The 18,116-nt window shown below is 51.0% G+C and overlaps 1 protein-coding gene across 1 annotated transcript in view; it reads right to left on the reverse strand.

Annotated features, from left to right (window-relative positions):
* Positions 1–11,660, reverse strand: part of LOC119109947 (neuralized-like protein 4) — a 38,503-nt gene extending 26,843 nt beyond the window's left edge. The window contains exons 1-6 of the mRNA XM_037233691.1: positions 11,492–11,660; positions 10,074–10,175; positions 6,400–6,513; positions 5,856–5,994; positions 2,902–3,080; positions 2,097–2,297 (exon numbers count right to left, since the gene is read on the reverse strand). Coding sequence (XP_037089586.1) covers positions 2,097–2,297; positions 2,902–3,080; positions 5,856–5,994; positions 6,400–6,513; positions 10,074–10,175; positions 11,492–11,659 — 903 coding nt within the window. The 5' untranslated portion in view covers position 11,660. The remainder of the gene's footprint in view (positions 1–2,096; positions 2,298–2,901; positions 3,081–5,855; positions 5,995–6,399; positions 6,514–10,073; positions 10,176–11,491) is intronic.
* Positions 11,661–18,116: the final 6,456 nt, after the last annotated feature.

Genomic DNA, 18,116 nt, shown 5'->3' on the forward strand with positions numbered 1-18,116 from the left:
CCAAAACTCATCTAGCTCAGCCGCCACCCAGCCGCCAAAACTCGCACAGCTCAGCCGCCACCCAGCCGCCAAAACTCATCTAGCTCAGCCGCCACCCAGCCGCCAAAACTCGCACAGCTCAGCCGCCAGCAATAGACGCCACGACGCCATTGCCAAATCAGCCGCCGCAAATCCGTCATTTAACTGAACTGTCCTCTGCCAATAATACAGTTTTGGATGGGCCCATCCACCTCACCGCTGTAAGTGTCAAAGCTATATATGAACAGAGAAACTTCGTTGAATTAACGTGCCTCAGTGTTTAACTACGGTGGTCGGCGAAGAATAAGGTGTCATGTCTTTTAAGAAGTGTCCGTACTGGCGGCAACGGCCCCACGCGTGCTGGCTGGCGTACGGAAAATGAACACTGAAGATTGAATAAAGCCTGGGATGCACGGCATTGCCAAGTTCGGAGCCCACGGAGAGAAAATAGGTGTATTTGAAACGAAGTGTTGGCGAACATTTTCTAACAAAGGACGCGAGATGAGCCGGACGGGTGCGTTCGTTCGAGTGAGCCGGGCGGGTGCGCTCGAGTGAGCCGGACGGGTGTGTTCGGGTGAGCCAGACGGGTGTGTTCGAGTGAGCCGGACGGGTGTGTACGGGTGAGCCGGACGGGTGCGCTCGAGTGAGCCGGACGGGTGTGTTCGGGTGAGCCAGACGGGTGTGTTCGGGTGAGCCAGACGGGTGTGTTCGGGTGAGCCAGACGGGTGTGTTCGGGTGAGCTGGACGGGTGCGTTCGTTCGGGCAGCGTAATTTTCAAATCGTTAGTATTACAGGAACCGTTTTTAAGGACAAAATACCACCAGGAGCAAACTAAGCGTTTGATCCGGAAGAGGATGCTGAGTTACAACGGTCGTGTTGGTCACCTTGCTGTCGTGTTCTAGTCGTGGGGTCTGTCATATGGGCTGGCATGGGTGATGACAGGTAAAAAGGTTGGTGAACGAATTTTGTTGTTTGGATTAGCTATCTGGCATCTAATACTTCCCAGTCCGAGTCCTTGTGTACTTTGTCAACTTACGGTCGATGTGGCTGCTCGATAGCTGCGCTGTATGCTGTCATTAGTAGCTGGCCGTTATGCCAGTCACAGGTCTCCGGTGTCAGTCATAAGCCTTGCTGCTTGGTTATCAAATTTTTAAAGTCAGGGAGTGTCTAAAATCATCAGGTGTCCACCGTAAACCAGGTCGCAGCAGACAAGGAGCCGTCGGATCCAATCTCAATCCCATACATTTCAGTCAGGGCTTGTCTTGGTAGGAACCTCGCGACGGGGTGCGGCAGGTCCAGGGCTCCATTTTGTTTTGTCAAAACCGCACTGATGTTTCCGTGGAACAGTGATTCAGTTCAGAGCGTCAGATCTAGCTGGTCCAAACATTCCGCCATAACTCAAACACAAAGACAGACGCGCATAACCCAAGCACAAGGATAGGATGGACGATAGCAGCCGACAGCACACAGCAGATTTAACAGCTGGCACCTAATCACGGCCAACAGTGCACACACCAACCAGCCGCAGCCGACAACACACAGCAGATTTAACAGCCGGCACCTAATCACGTCCAACAGTACACACACCAACCAGCCACAGCCGACAGCACACAGCAGCTCTAACAGCTGGTACCTAATCACGGCCAACAGCGCACACACCAACCAATCACGGCCAACAGCGCACACACCAACCAGCCACAGCAAACAGCACTGAAGGGCAGAACATCGTGCCTGTCATAACGGTCAGCCACCAGTCGCAGCATGCAGAGCAGGTATCAAGCAGCCACATAAACCAGAACACGCAGGAGCAGCGCCATAGCTGTAATGACAGTCCCACCTCGAGAATAAACGCAAGCTGTCGTCCATGTAATTGTGGCCACCAACTGGACCAACGCATACACGGGCCCGGCCCGACCCTGCCGTTATGACGAAAATGGAAACGAAAGACCAGTAAAAAAAAAAACGGAAATTCAATTTAACTTCGCAAATGTAATGATCCAAGAGGTGTGGGAGGGACCGCGAGGGGCCTAGAAGGGCACGAGGTAAGCAGGGGAGGGAAGATCACCTCCGATGCCTACCTTCAGCTCGTCCAGGTTAAACGTGCCGTACTCGCGGCGGGTGCCCTTGCCGTTGGTGAGGATGCCGGAGCCGGACATCATGATGGTGCCGGTGCGCAGGTTGGTCATGGTGGCCGGGATCTTGAGCGTGTCCGGACAGTGGGTTGTGATGCCTGCCTCGATCGAGCCCGACCACTTGTCCACCAAACGGTCGATCCGGATCTGCGCACGGGGTGAGACGCCGGCTGATGGTATGACGTACGGGGTGGGACGCCGGCTGATGGTCTGACGCACGGGGTGGGACGCCGGCTGATGGTATGACGTACGGGGTGGGACGCCGGCTGATGGTCTGACGGACGGGGTGAGACGCCGGCGCTGATGGTCCGACGTCACTGACACAGCGTGGACGGACAAACGCACAGGGCAGCGCACAAACTAATGGCCTCGGGTTGTCAAGCCACCTCAGCATAACATCGCTCAATGTACTGGGACCATAGAGTGGGCCCAAGGGTCTTGTGTGGGTCTTGTGTGCGTCTTGTGCGGGTCTGCAGCCGACCGATCATGGAAGGCTTGCCGATATCATATCTGACGATGGAAGTTTCTGCCCTGACGTGCAAGACGCAAAGATGAACCGACAACTCATAACGGTGATCAATATCCGTATGCATGCATAAGTCGCAACGACTAAAAACGAGATCTACGGTGGTAGTCCAGACCGTTTACCACCGAAACACGTTTCAAAAGTACGAACGCTTTGTCGAGGTCACACGCGAACAGCGAGCCGCAGCTGCCGGACTCAGCGGCTACGGCCGAACTCGGCTGGCACCTCGAATAGCTCGTCGTCGCGGAGCGGTCGGTGCGTAAGCACCACGCCGTTGTTGAACTCGTCGAGCGGGCGGCGCCGCTCCGCCGTCCGGTCGTCGCGCGTCAGCAGCACCAGCGCCCCGTGCCGGCCGTGGAAGTGAAGCCGGTCGGCCACGTCCGGCGCATCGCACCGGTTGTCGCCTGCCGACGGAGGACCGGACTTGAGGCGCACTGAGAGCGCTGGCGAGAGCGGGGCCGGGGGACCGGATCTGAGGCGCACTGAGAGCGCTGGCGAGAGCGGGGCCGACGGGGGACCGGACCTGAGGCGCACTGAGAGCGCTGGCGAGAGCGGGGCCGACGGGGGACCAGACCTGAAGCGCACTGAGAGCCCTGGCGAGAGCGGGGCCGACGGGGGACCGGACTTGAGGCGCACTGAGAGCGCTGGCGAGAGCGGGGCCGACGGGGGACCAGACCTGAAGCGCACTGAGAGCGCTGGCGAGAGCGGGGCCGACGGAGGACCGGACTTGAGGCGCACTGAGAGCGCTGGCGAGAGCGGGGCCGACGGGGGACCGGACCTGAGGCGCACTGAGAGCGCTGGCGAGAGCGGGGCCGACGGGGGACCAGACCTGAAGCGCACTGAGAGCCCTGGCGAGAGCGCTGGCGAGAGCGCTGGCGAGAGCGGGGCCGGGGGACCGGATCTGAGGCGCACTGAGAGCGCTGGCGAGAGCGGGGTCGCCGGAGGACCGGACATGAGGCGCACTGAGAGCGCCGGCAAGTTCCCAACCTCAAAACCACCAGCTTAGGTTTCGACTTCCGACTTCGGCTTCATGCCATTGTGTTGGTTACGGATTGCTTTGGTTAGGGATTTGTTGCTTTGGTTCCGGATTCAGCTTGGAAGCAAGAAGCCTGGCTTCGCCCCCATGCCTGGCCTGAACCCCGAGAAAAGGTCCCAGAACATAGAAGATCCTACAGCCAAGTTATGAAAACGGCCGCGGATACCAAAGGGCTGCTCAGCTAACTTGAAAAATGTCCTGGTTCCCAAAAGACCTTTGCCAATATTCCGTAACAAATCCCAGGTGCTGGAAGGTACCGCAGAAAGAATTAAACCAAAAAAACTGGATTTCAAAATTTGCACACTTGCTCCTGGATCCTACAGCATCCAAGACTCAGACTCAGGGACTCAAGATTGCACATATTAGACTTGATCCAAGGCTCTATTTCCGGGATTTGAAATATGCGCATCTTCTGTACAACGCCGCGTTTGCCCACTCCCCCCCCCCCCCCCCCCCTAAACGAGTACTCCTTTGCAACCTGGTCACCACCCAGTGTATATTGAGATTACTCCGATTGTTCTGTCTGCAGTGATCTTTTTTGAAAGTTGTTATCTATGGGTCGCGGGCTGCTGCCACTCCGATTCCGTTTATGTTTGTTTGTTTTTGAGCGTGTGAGGCACGGTCTAGGAATCCTCTTAAGCCTCCAGTCGAGTCTCTGGCTCGAGCTACCTCGTGCCCGCATCGCAGTTTACCTCGTATCGAAACAGCCGATGGATTTTCTTAACACAATTCTCTGGAAAAAAATGTATTTCACTTGTAGCAACACAGACACTAGCAACAGTCGCGGGGTCTCGTTGACACCAATCCACTGGTGTTTTTTCCCAAGCTATATATTACTAGTTTGGAAACCACAGCGAAGTTGCATGGCCCGCCCCCCCCCCCCCCCCCCCTCTCTTTCACTCCGTGTTCTGAAACACGGAGTGAGTCAGTACGCGGACCAGGGCGACGGTTAAGACGGAAGTGGTCCAGACCAGGGACAAACTAGTTTACTGGTCGAAGCTGCGGGTAGGTGTAATCACTTTCGTCACTTATCAGCCCCCTCTCCCTCGCCAACCCACTTAGCACAACTATGCCCCAAATGCTATCTGCACCCGACCTTCAGTGTCATCTCTGCAGATTCACCGGGCCTTTCTGGCAAGTTTCCTCACAAACTACGCCCTTGCCCACGTTACCTCAAGTTGTGAAAGCTCTGAAAATTTGGGGGAAAAGCGGCCTGTGGGAAAACAGAGGCCTGAGGCCCAGCAGTGCATGTCCCCTTTCCCCTGCAAATGGCACACATGCAGGAGATTAGTACACACCGCCTGCTGAATTTCAATATCTTGGATTGGAGCCCCTTCTTTCTTTACTCCGGCGTCCATAACAATCCTTTGCAACTGAACCAACAAACGCGAAGACTTGACGGACACAATGGTGGCCCACCTGGGACACCAGTCTTCAACATGGAAAACTAGACAAATGAATATGCATGACAACGGCCAACGCGAAGTAATCATGAAAAACGAAATTAGGTCCAAACATTTAAACTGAATATCGATCTTTCATCTCTTTTTCATGACCCGTCTTTTGTTAATTTTTGCTCTTCTTTTGACGCGTTTTCGTGTTTTTATCCTTTCCAACAGGCTTTTCCAGAGTTTCGTTTTCTCAACACGCTTTATCGTACTTTTCAACACACTTTTTCTGTTCACAAGTCGGAAAGTTTTCAGTTAAGTGGGGATCCCCCTCTGTGTTGCCCGTGCGTAATATCACATAATTTCTGTCCCACATAGTTATAACCGTTTCCGTCCACAGGCACCACATAGGGCATCCTGTGTGTTGCTGTGCATGCTCGTTAGATGTAAGAACTCACCGAAGCCCAAGGCTGTTGTTGGTTGTACGTGCGGACTTAGTCGTGCGGACTGGATGTTGGTCAGGTTGGGGTACTGGTCAGCTGAATCGCAACACTAGCAATACATAGAATTTAATCTCTTCACTTACAACACATCTCTATAATCTATATATCTCAAATAACCTCTAGACTTACAATAGTTTTGCTTGACTGGTCAGAGCGATTGGCACGAGCGAAGCCGTCACTATATGTCACAATAGCTTTCATGCAAGATGTTAGAAATCTGCTATAAATGTGCCAGATTGAGGCTGGACTCACGCTCGCTGTGCTGGTTGGGATTGGTGACGGACGCCTGCGCGCACTTGCCATACAGATCGACCACAGCCCATACTTGGGACGGCAGACCGGTGCCGGCCACGCCCTGTGGCGAGCCGTTCACGTAGAATACCAGCTCGCCCTGCAAACAGTCGGCCACCACTGAGGCGTCGTCGCCGAAAACGGGCTATCAGGCGGGGCAGCGCAGTGGTCATGGCCACGGCATGCACTTTGTTTGTGGAGCACCATAGCATGGAACACTTCGGGAGACGCGGCCAATTTTGATGTCCGTAGTCTCATGCTTTCCACGGCAGCCTATTTTGGCAAGGGGCACGATATTGCCCACGAGATGACTGTACCCTCACTTAAACAGCTGGCCTGAGTCCCTCCGCAATTCACAACTCGTACCTATATCGATACATCCGTCCTGTCGCAGCATGCGGATATTCCTCAGCGTTCCCACTTGGCAACGCAACCCCCGAGACCTCGCTTCCGAACCACAGGCTTCCAAGCGGCAGGGCCTGCTCGTCGTGCGCTGCTGACTCACATCGTGCGAGCGCGACACGGCCACGGTGTCGCCCTCGGCCAGCTGGTCCAGGTCGGAGCCGTAGATGTCGATCACCGACCGCCCGTCCCGCGACACGGAGATGCCCGACATGATCTGGCGGCCGCGCACGAAGTCAGCACTGGTTATCAGTGGCACGGCCATGGGACTGGTGAGGCAGAATCAGCGAACACACGAAGGATGCGGCTGAACTTAAATTGTACATAACGAGGCATATTGCGTGAGTAAATGATGATAATCGCAAATAGGGACTCCCGAATACAGAGACTGAGACCAGGCAACGCTGTGTGTACGTCGTGCAAATCATGCATGCCTGCAGCTGACTTGACTGAGGCTTTAGCGACAAATATTGTGCCGTAACATACATTGAGTCAAATATATTCAGACAAATATTGCGTGGCCCATGCCTCCTTCCCCCTACGAAAACCTAAATGTGTTCTTGGGTACCAGTTTGTTAGTAAGGCAAGCACTTTGAGCAACGGCCGACTTTGAATACACGGATCAAATGGCCGGACACATCTTCCCGACAAGTGACTACGGAGCCACGAGCCCGAGTGGCCAGGCATGTCTGTCGTCATGAAAGGCGGGCGCCTTTCTACTGTTTACAACTTTGGGACTGATCTCAGGACGCCAAGGGACCACTTCACCAGACGTCCGTTCCGATGGCTCAGTTGGTTAGAGCGCCTGCCCTTCCATCCGCCAACCGGTGGCAGGGTGGGTTCGAGTCGCTTTAGGCGCCTGCTAAACTTGACAGGTATAGCCTTGACAGGTATGGCCTGGAGCCGGTGGCAGCGGCCACGCTAGAGGTCAGTTGACGTCAGGGGGCAGGATGCGTTGCGTTGTCGAGCGTTGCAGCGAACTTCCAACAAACAAAAAATAAGCGGCACATCCGCCACCAAATTAGGCCGTTGACCTGGCACTGCGTCATCGTGTGGTTGGGGTCAAGCTACACAAGCACTGCTTGACGTTAGCTCTGATCACATAAATCTAGCCATTCAAAACGCTCAGATAAAACACTTACAAACTAAGTCAGCAAAGTTGGCATCAAATTCGGATATCAGTACATTCGAAGTAAACAATAGGTGCAGAATCCTTCAATTTTATTGAAACTAAGGTAACATGTGCAACTGGTGCCCAGCCACATGCTGGTAAAATCAAAAAGTCGTACATCCAGCACTTTGGCAGTCACCGGCTACTGAAAACCCCAACTCGCAGATATCCGATGCCTTCATGTCGGAGATCACCACCTGTATTTTGAAGGCTTTATGCAAAAGCGCTGATTTAAAAAAAAATGACTAAAACCAAAAGCACACCGATAAATAGCACCATATCAACAAGGTCTACGCATGATCATAAAATAATGATAAGCTATCATACCAAACGATATAAGCCATTGGAAAGTGCCGACCCCTTTACTTCCGTTGAAACTGGTACGATGTACAGCTTTTTGCAACAGTTGAGTCCAATTGAGCCATTGAAAAGGTCCCGAAACATTCATTTTAAGGGACACCACGAACTCTGCTTTTCGTCCGGACCAAATTCTAAATCGGCCCGTTCCGCACAGACGCACCACAGAACCTTCATTATGGAGCATCGTACACATTATTTAAGCAGACACCTATTTCCAGGGGACCGCCTTGGGTCCTAAAACTGGTATTTTCAGGAGATATCAAAGTTGAGAGGCACCACAATGCTCACACTTCCCCCATGAGGGGAAACCCTGGATCGGCTCACTTGGCGATAGGTTACCAAAGCTTTTATCTTGGGTCGTCATAACCTTTTTTTGGCAGGCACTTTATTCAAACAGGTCACATAAACGACCATAACATCTTCACTTTCAAAGCACACCAAAATCAGGGGCTGCACAACTTCTGTGCCTTCCACCCGGACTAAATCCTAGGTCAGATCTCTCGCCCAAGAGATACCCGATGGCCTCATCTCGGAGATCACCACCTGTATTTTGAAGAGGTACTCGTTTTGATCTATGCAGGCACTTCGAAGAGCTCCAATCCCTCTAATCTTAAGCGGCGCCACACTCCAAAGGGCACAAATACTGTCCCACTTTTTTGCTTTCACGAGGAACCAAGGGCGCCGCTATCGCTGGGACAGGGGTATATAACTTATCTTAGGTCTTCAGGTCCCGAGGACCCGAGAAGCCCTTTGGACGACGAGGGTACGGCAATCCAGAGTCTGATCGAAGGGCCCGAAGGACAAGCCAGGGGGATGAGGGATGTGATCCAGTATGCAGTACCAAACGCTCCGTCCGTCGCCAGCCTTGGCCCTCCATCCTCTCTAACAAGTAGGGGCAGGTCAGGGACTGCAAATATTAATCCGAAAGGGCGTGCATTGGCCTGGCCACTATGCTGATCAGGGGCTCACAACTCCCAACAAGGGGCCCGGGTCGGCAATAAGCACACAGTCGGCCATGGGCACGTTTGCTGAACAGGGCCAGGAGCGTGGCCTCGGATGCCAAAAGGCCTCTTGCGTCGGCCAAGGCCCTGTTGACAATGACAGGAGACATGAGAAACGATGATGCAATGGTTAGCATTCACGATGAAAAAATGACTTGTGCCAGTCAGAGGTCGCGGGACCGAACGATGCGTCCTCCGAGCCGCTTCAACCAGGAGACAGAGGTCGATAAGCAGAATTGGTGTCTCAGTGCCAATTACGCACTGGACTCCATGTGCTGGTAAGGGATTCGTTTGCGTCGGTGACGTGTCCTGCGTCGATCCTGTGTCAGATGCCAAGGTCAGAGGGTCTATCACATCAGTGATGGGACCGATGCATGATGCATCCCACTGAGGGCTTCCAGATCGACCACAGCAACGCGGTCCCAATATCGCCAGAATAGCAGTTTCTGGTTACCCATGGGCTGCAATGAATGGGCCCTTCAGCTCCGGACCAGGACAATTCATCTGTGTGATTTCAAGGTAGATTTTCTGAAGTGAGACTGTGGTTCTGTGCTTGCTAAAACAACATGAAAATATGTAAGCATTTGTGTAAGAAATGCATGCATATTGCACCTTGTGTATGATGTGTATTAAAAGACATGCTTCTTTTGCAAGCCACTTCTACATTATACATGACCTGTGATGAATACATGGCTGATAAACAAGCATCATTCCAACATCAGAACTTCAGAACTTCCAACACCTGATGATGGTCAGGGGGTAAGTAACTGGTCAAAATTGTATTCAAGCAACACACCAGCAGAGAACAATCCCCACAATTGTTCCCTACATGATACAGCACTGTTCAAAGCAAACAACAAAAGCAAAAACTTGCTTAGAAGTCTTTGATATGCCATCCCTAAAAATATCACACCATTTTAAAGCACTGGTTTGAGCTGTTTGATGGCAGACAACTTCTAATATAGCCCATGTTTAGCAGCACTAGTTGAGTATGCTGTGACTTCCACCTCACTCCTCTGATCCGCTGGGTCAACTGAATAATTACGTGTTGAAAGTTTGACACATACCACAATGCTTGGCATAGGTTGTCCTGTCCTCTCATATCACCAGACCTCTTGTGAGGCAGCTGATGCCATCCACAGACCACTCCAATTAGGGCTGGGATGGACCCTGCCATGGGTGAGCTTGCTCTCGGTACCTGAGTCACCACATGGGGCAAACATGTTCATCACGTTCTATACTAACCCAAGTGCCATTTCGGAGGTCATTGGCACTGGCAGGAAGCTCCAGCGTGCAGGGGTTGCAGGGAGTCACTCCAATCTGTATGCCACCACTCCATGAGCTGACCTGTGGGATATTGTGCTCATAAATAGGCTGAGCTTGCATGAATTGGCAGAACATACTATTAATCACCAATTCATACAATGGGTATAACAAAATCATACAAAAAATCTTGTAAGTCAGTGACACACTTGTAAGTCAGTGACACAGTGACAAGATCATTATAACCACTTTAGGCCAAAAATATGCAGATTGCCAGCATCTTAGGATATGTGTACATCATACAGCCCATGTTCCCTCTGCTGCTAAGAAAGGCACAGCTGGGGGGGGGGGGGGCTTAAGATCTTCAGCCATCCCTGTCAGAATCAAGCAAAGTTTCACCATATGACAAAACATAATTTTGGCATTGGATTGGATTATCAGGTCACTATTCTTGTTGAAATATTATACACTACTAGAGGCAGCACCATATATAGCTACATTAGACAGGGCTAACACATATTCAAGAAAATTTGTGCAAAACATAGCAGAAACAATTGTTTGAGGTACCAGGGCAAACCAACATTGATAGCTTATTACCACCACATGTAAGTTCCTATTAATCATGGTTGGGGTTGATCAGTTTGTTCACAGTGCTTGGGTTCTATCAATGGGACTGGACCTTACATGTAAAAATCAGTTTTGCTGGCACAAATCATGCATATGCCCCTGGTCATACAAATGCTAAATTATACCTCAAGACAAATATGTTATCATTGTTCCATAAATGTTCCCTTCTACACATAATGGAATGCAAGAGGGTTTCATGGGGGCAGACATGGATCTGTCACCAAATTTTGTCAGGCCCCAAAGTACTATGGACCAGTCTACAAAAAACCATCTGTTAAACAAGACACCAATGTAGCATCAGTGGCCTGAGCCCTGCAAAGCACTATTTGCTGTACCAAACTCAACCTGGCCAAATTGCACTGAAATTTCACCTCATTTTTTAATGACACATCTAATTTTAAGTGTTCTCCATCAACTCACCTTTTAAATATCACAAAGCCTTGAAACATTGGTTCTCTAAGTGCTTGTTTACAGTGCTCAGGTTCTATCAAGAGGACTGGAACTTACAAGTTTGGTTCTAACTATGCAACAAATTAATGAGTAAGTTATCAAATTTACAGTGTACATGGACCGAAACTGTGGAAGCAATTTTAGTGATAAGCTGGACATGCCCAGCATCACATGTATAATTGCCATGAACTGAACTGAACTGTCCGGCCTACGAACATGCATGTCATTAAAATAAGCAAAATGCGGGCACAAAACATATGAAGCATTACTAAAATATTAAAACATCCCAATCATGCTTCCACTCAGCCAATCGCGACCCTTACCTTCCTTTCTATCACGACTTCGAACAGTTGTTCATCGCGAAGGGGTGAGTGACTAAAAACAAGCCCGTGATTGAATTCATGACTAGCTTGACTTCTTTCTGCGGTCCTACTTCCATTGGACAATATTATCGAGTCGCCACACCTAGAGTGGAACCTATTACCCCCCATTCCTTTACTCGCATAACGCCGACACACTGAGCCTCGACATTGCGAGGGGGGGGGGGGGGGGAAGGGGGATCGGACTGGGAAGCTGGTAGGGACCGGTCGGTTGTCTGACCATATCTGACAATCCCACGCTGACGTCATCATGGGGATGCTCGGGGCATATAAGTGTTGAAGGCAGCACGATGGGAGTTTTTCAATAATAAAATTTGAGTATATATAAGCCGTTTATACCCATCAAGTGAATCTCAAATTATTTCAGTACGTACTCTAGTCAAATCTTGGGTTAAAACCGATGTAACTGGTCATGTATTCCAAGATGAGCCCGTTACCTTGCAGCACGATCTTTTTGCAATATTTTTTTTACCACCATTCCACCAGACTACCAGCCAACTGTGAACGGCAACTTCGGGCTCGCGTCAAAAGACGTATCGGGACTTAAGCCCGATGCGTTTTAACAGCGTACAACCAACTGATCAGGTCGGTGGAAAGGGCATTCTAGTGCGTTGGCCATTGCAGGTAACGTCGGAGAGCGGGTGCCGAGCGCGCAGCAACGACCATCGTTTACTTATGTTTCTGAATATTTTTTTCTCAAAATCTATTAGTACAGTTCAAAGACTACGCTGGGCGATTTTTTTGCACCTTTGAGGTGGTTCTCCGGATAGATTAGCAGTTACAGCAACGTGGAAAAGTCAATATGTGGCGTTGCGTCAGGTCCTGCGCCAGCTGATAGATGCAGGCCTCGAGAAAAAGGAAAAGGTCTCGAGGAAACAGAAGGAAATGTTGCTTTGAAATGGAGAGTGCGGCATGCTTGGGTCACAAATTTAGTGGGGAAACTGTGGAGATCACGTATGATAAGGTTGTGGCCATTACGGGTGCCCCAAAGCCGCGAGATGTCTCCGAACTTTGTCGTTGGTTGGGGCTTATCAACTATTATGGCAAATTTTTACATAGGCTGGTGACCACGCTCTCACCGTTATATATTTTGCTCCGGACAAATCAGCCGTGGCAGCGGACGGCCACGGGGGGAGGGGCCTTCTTTGAAGAGACACGGCGTCTTCCAAAAAATTATCTCGTCCTAGCGCATTTTGACCCGAAGCTGGCAGCGAGTTTTGCTTGTGACGCTTGTCCAGCCGGGCTGAGCTGTCGTCAGTCGGTAGGCGAGGCGGAGGGGAGGGCGGCGGCGGCCGGCAGCTTTTCGCTCGCAGTCACTGAATGAAACCGTGAAACGCTACACTCAGACCGACAGAGAAGGTTTAGCAGTGCTTGCGAGCACTACTAAGCCTTAGAAAAAATTAAGTTACTATCTGGCCAGCCGTCCGTTTTCGGTGTGGCCTGGCGGGCCCTGATGTTGGGCGCAAAAGACTATCACTTGGAGTTCGTTCCCGGGGTCAGGGCGCACTGTGATGCACCCAGCAAGCTTCCGTTGCCAGTAGTGGTCGGTTTATTGAACCCTGTGCCTGCTGAGACGGTCCATCTGATGGAGTTCCTGGATGCTTCTCCAGTGTCAGCATATCAGATTCACCAATGGACTTGTTGCGATCCTGTGCTGTTGGTTGTGATGCTGTATGTCAGATATGTCTGGCCGATAACCAGCAACGCACTGTCGTCTTTCCGGCCGTACAAATATTGGTAGTATGAACTGAGTGTCTAGGATGGCGGCGTTCTGTGGGGACCTCGCATGGTTGTCCCACATCAGGAAGTGGATAAAATCAAAAGGTGCTCCATGACGGACGTTTTGCTGAAATCATGGGCTTAGGAACGGGGGGCGGGGAGGGGCAGGGGGCCTTGCCCTCCCGCTTTTCAAGGTGGAGGGAGCAGCAATATTAACCCCACTTTTCAGATTAAGGTTGCATTTGGCTTACTTCTGCACTGAATTGAATATGCACGCCGATTTACACAGTTCACCAGCCATCTCTCTCAAGATGCGTCATCTTTTTCTTTTGCTCACCGGCCATTGCTTGGTGTTACCGCCACAAGGCCCGCGCCGCACGGCCTGGAAACTGCAACGCCTGGCGTCGAGGCTGTTATTGCTACCACTTGCGAGCAGGGATGTTCAGTACCATATTACATAGTTTTCTTGTTAGTAATCAGCTTTGACAGGATCTTGAGCATTTTAAGACGAACATGGGTTAGCCATGTTAACACAAGGAACCCCATTTCATCTTCAATCTACAGTCGGTGAGAACTCAATATCTCTGAAGAACACAGAAAAACACGGAAGTGGAGTCTATGTGACAACTATCAGACTACCAGCGGTGATCAGGGATGTTGTTGCGCCAATGAGGTTCCCTGAACTGATCTGGGGCTCACTGCGCGGGTCAGAAGGCCTCCCGTGTCAGGGATGGGAACAATGTGATGTGATATACCCTGCTAATGACCTCCGGATGGACCAGGAGATCCCGCCCCGTGCCACCAGAATGGTAGCCAGAAAACACTTCGCGATGGGACGAAATAGCCCTTCAGCCCTTGACCGGGAATGGCAATGTACCCCTGGTGTTCTACTCAAGAGGCCCCTTGCCCCGAAGGAAATAAGGGGTCTGATTATTGTTGAGTGGAGTGGGGGTCTCACAACAGGAGAGGTTTTACCTTAACTCTTCCAGTTCAACCACCAGATTCTAGTCCCACTTCGGGGTGCTTTAAGGGCCAATCCATTCTTTTCATCAGTCTAAAAATTGCACACGTGAAATATGCGCTCAGACTGCCTTCTAAATGTAAGATCTGATGTCATGAAGCGTCGAAGGATACTTTTCCGAAGCGCAATCATCGTCGTCCACCCGTTAGCTACAACTTAATATCAGCTGCTAAGCCGACGCCGCGCGGCCCGCGGAGACTGCAGCGCCTGGGGTAGAGGCTTGTGTTTCTAAAATTTTTGAGTGCGCATGCTCAAAATTAAGTCACATGACTTTGAGGTGGCAAGGCAAGAGCGCCGGTGATTTATTACATGCAATCGTTCAACGCCTGATTTCTGCAGTTTTTTTTTTACCCCAAAATACAAGCAGAATTGAGCTCACGGTAGCTCCTGGTTTCTGTTTTGGTTACAAGGTAAAAATAGCAATAAAGCGAAGAAAACTGTATCACTTGTTAACAATTGGGCTATATCCGGGGATTTTGGTGCGATCACCATAAGATAAGCTTTTGTCAACCTTGTGTTCTCCCTTGGCAAGGCTCTGGCTACGCCCCCGCCTACACACAAAAGCAGATCAAGTAGTATACGTTGCATGATGGGCGATGAAGTGTCCTTTGGGCCAATCCATACCTAAGGCAGACAGCTTCCCGGAGGCTATTTTTCTGCGATGGTGTGGTGTGAGGGAAGATAGTTCGGAAAAAGGTACTGTTGCAGGTGTCCAACACGTGTTTCATACGCCATGTAGCAGTAATGCTGGTCCAAAAGTATGCAACAATGCAGCCATGGGATCAGTTCGCAGTCAGTCATGCGGGAGACATCCGCGCCAGGGCACTGGCCACCGACGGCGGGCAGGAGCAGGGCCTAGATAAGGAACATATGACAGATGGGCGTTATTATGTGGCTTGATTCTTAAAAAAGAATCTCCAGTTTTATGGCCTTTGTCATATCGTTTTAGCAGTTTCAAGCTCCCGAATTTGTTTCCGCCTAAATTGCTGCGACAAGTCTTATGCCTTGAAAAGCAGCCAGCGAAATGAAGACGCATGAAAAATCTGTCGCACTGTGAGCCATCGATCCACTTTCAAAATTTTCACCAGCCTATATCCAGACCGCATTTTGGCATCTACACTGTGGAGGCAGATGCTTCCTTAATGACTCAAGATGCCTACCCGCTCGTGGAGTTTCGCCTCCCCAAGAAAGACAATGTTAAAATGGACGAATAATCTAGGGAAGCTGGATAGCCTTATGCGCTAAGTGACAGATAAGTCGAACAGGCAAGATTGTGCACCAGTGATAAACAGCTCTAGATGCATATCTAGCGTATCAGCCATGCCATTTGAATAAAGAGTTATAACAACCTCCATCCCTGCCCTCCCCCCCCCCTCCCTTGGTCACCGGGCTCGCTTTCCAGAAAGTGTTCCTGAAGTACACCCTGAGCTTGCCCCCCCCTCATTTTTTGAAACGTTCCTACGCCTATGGCTGAAACTCGCACGAAGTCGTTCGCTCGTTTGTACGCTTGGTGGCCAAATGCTGATGATGACATCACGACCATTTCGCAGAAATGCGGAAAGGGCCAGACGCACCACAGCAGCGTGCCCGCGATTCCTTTGCACCCCTGGGTTTGGCCCGCCCAACACTGGGAGCGCGTTCATGTTGATTAATGTGGTCCAGTCGATGGTTTGATGTTTTTCGACATAACTGGCGCACATTCCGAGTGGCTCGACATTTATCCTTCCCGGACATGAGCATCAGAGGCAAAGTTGATTATTTGCGCACTTAATTTGCTTGCTGGGGGTTGCCCCAAACGTTTGTGTCAGAAATCGCACGATGTTTCATGTCTGGACCTTTTCAGACATTCTGTCAAACGGAATAGTACATCGAACGGAGTAGTATATCTGACATCGCCGGCGCCGTCACCAAAACCAAAGAGCTCAGCAGAGCACAGTGTCCAAACGCTTAAAACGAGTTTGCGGAAACGGGCCGCTGGTAGCTTCCACGCCAAGATAGCACGTTTCGTATTTCGTTACCGTGTTACACCGCATAGGGCACGACGCACATTACCCCAGCTGAGCTTTTTCGGGATAGATTCGTACGTACGCCTCGGGATCTTTTGAAACCTGACGTAGGGGACAGATTGAGGAGAAATCAGAAGAACAAAACAATAATATTTAGATCGGGGTTCTAAGAAGCCATGTGTGCAAGCGGGAGGTGCGGTGTATGCGCCGGCAGTGGATCTTGTAGGAGGTGCGGAAGGGAGTAGACGGCTTGCGGTGTTGCAAGGGAGCAAAATGGAGTAAAACTGGCTGTTCAATTGCAGGATGGAAGGATCTTCTTGAGGCATGCGGACCATGTGCGCCCTCGTCTAGGCGTAATTGAAGATGAGGTAACATCACGCATTGTCACTCAGTTGGACCGAGAAGCAGCCGATGCCCCGATGAACGCGGGGCCAGCCTCATGTGATCTCCACGTGTACCTCCTAACAAACCGTGGCCGCGGGAAACGCTGCGCCAGCCGGACAGACTGCGGCGTTCGTAATTGTTCAATATTGCATTTCGCGTATGCTTGTGGAAGCTGGGAGCGTTGTTTATTCGCATTCTTTACGTTTTGCTCAGGCGCTTCATGAGCTTGTAAGAACCCGAGGGGGGGGGGGGGATTTAATAGCGCGGTGCCTGGCGCCGCCTCTGCTCGGCCGACCGCGGCCAGCCGTTCCCCGCGCCGCGGGCTGTGGGGGGCGAGGCCGGGCCTGCCGCCGGACCAAATGTGCAGTTCAAAACGGCACGCTTGCGTGTTTACTTCATTTGCTCCTCCTTTTTATACCAAAATTACTTTTTCAACGAAACACGGTTGGGGCCATGATTGTTGATGGTGTGTCTTTGGAGGTTTTTTCCCGCATACCGCCTAAGAGGCACCTATCATATCCACCCTTCACTTTTTGATAGTGAACGGGAGGTAAAGGTCGCAGTATGCACTATTCTGACGTCATCTGCCATATTTTAAGTTTTTCATTCAGTTTGGTGTCAAAAGAGGTATTTTTTACACCTGCGGCTCGTAGGCATTTTCCTCGAAACAGCCTTGGTTTTAATTTGACGTCATAAGACGTGATATCGTCACTTCACTTTCTACGAAAACCAATTGATACCGGGCGCAAACCACTATGGGTGAAAATCTGTTCAAAGATCATTGAAAATCCACGCTTCCATATTAAATCTTTGCAACCCTTGCAACCCTCGCAACCCCTGCAACCCCTGCTCCTGCTCCGTCCGAGTGCTCCGGTCTTGTCTCCTCCAATCCTCTACCCCTATAAAGCTTCGCTCTGCCGAGGGTAGGGGCCAGAAGGGGGAGCGGAACAGGACAGTGGAATGTGCGCGAGGACCGTACCGCCAGACTGTTTTCGCAGGGGAGAAGGGGAGACGTACGGGAAAGGCACGGGCGGTGGGATGCGCCGGGCGGTCGGGCCGGCGGAGCGCTCCGTCCCCTCGGTAGCCAAGGGATTGATGTCTCGGTCATGACCGCGGGGAGGAAAAAGATCTTGCTCACGGCGCTCCTGTGTCTCCTTAAACTTTTTGCAGTGTCCCAGAATGCAAAAAGTTCAAGGAGCCGATAGTGCTCAAAAAGTTTATTGTACGGAAATCGTGCTCATGAACGAGTAATGTGAACGACTCGATCATGCCATTTTTTTCGGCCTTCATCACAGCGTGGCTCATGGTATGGAAGGATTTGAACGGCGTTATTGATATCATAAATGCTGCGGCGATATTGAGTACTCCCCCTCGCCGAAGTGCTCTCCCCCGAAATACTTCCCCATTTTCGCTGGCGTGTAGATGAGAAACTACAGGG

This window comes from Pollicipes pollicipes, unplaced genomic scaffold (genome assembly GCF_011947565.3).
Source record: "Pollicipes pollicipes isolate AB1234 unplaced genomic scaffold, Ppol_2.1 Scaffold_7231;HRSCAF=8579_pilon_pilon_pilon, whole genome shotgun sequence".
Taxonomy (NCBI): Eukaryota; Metazoa; Arthropoda; class Thecostraca; order Pollicipedomorpha; family Pollicipedidae; genus Pollicipes; species Pollicipes pollicipes.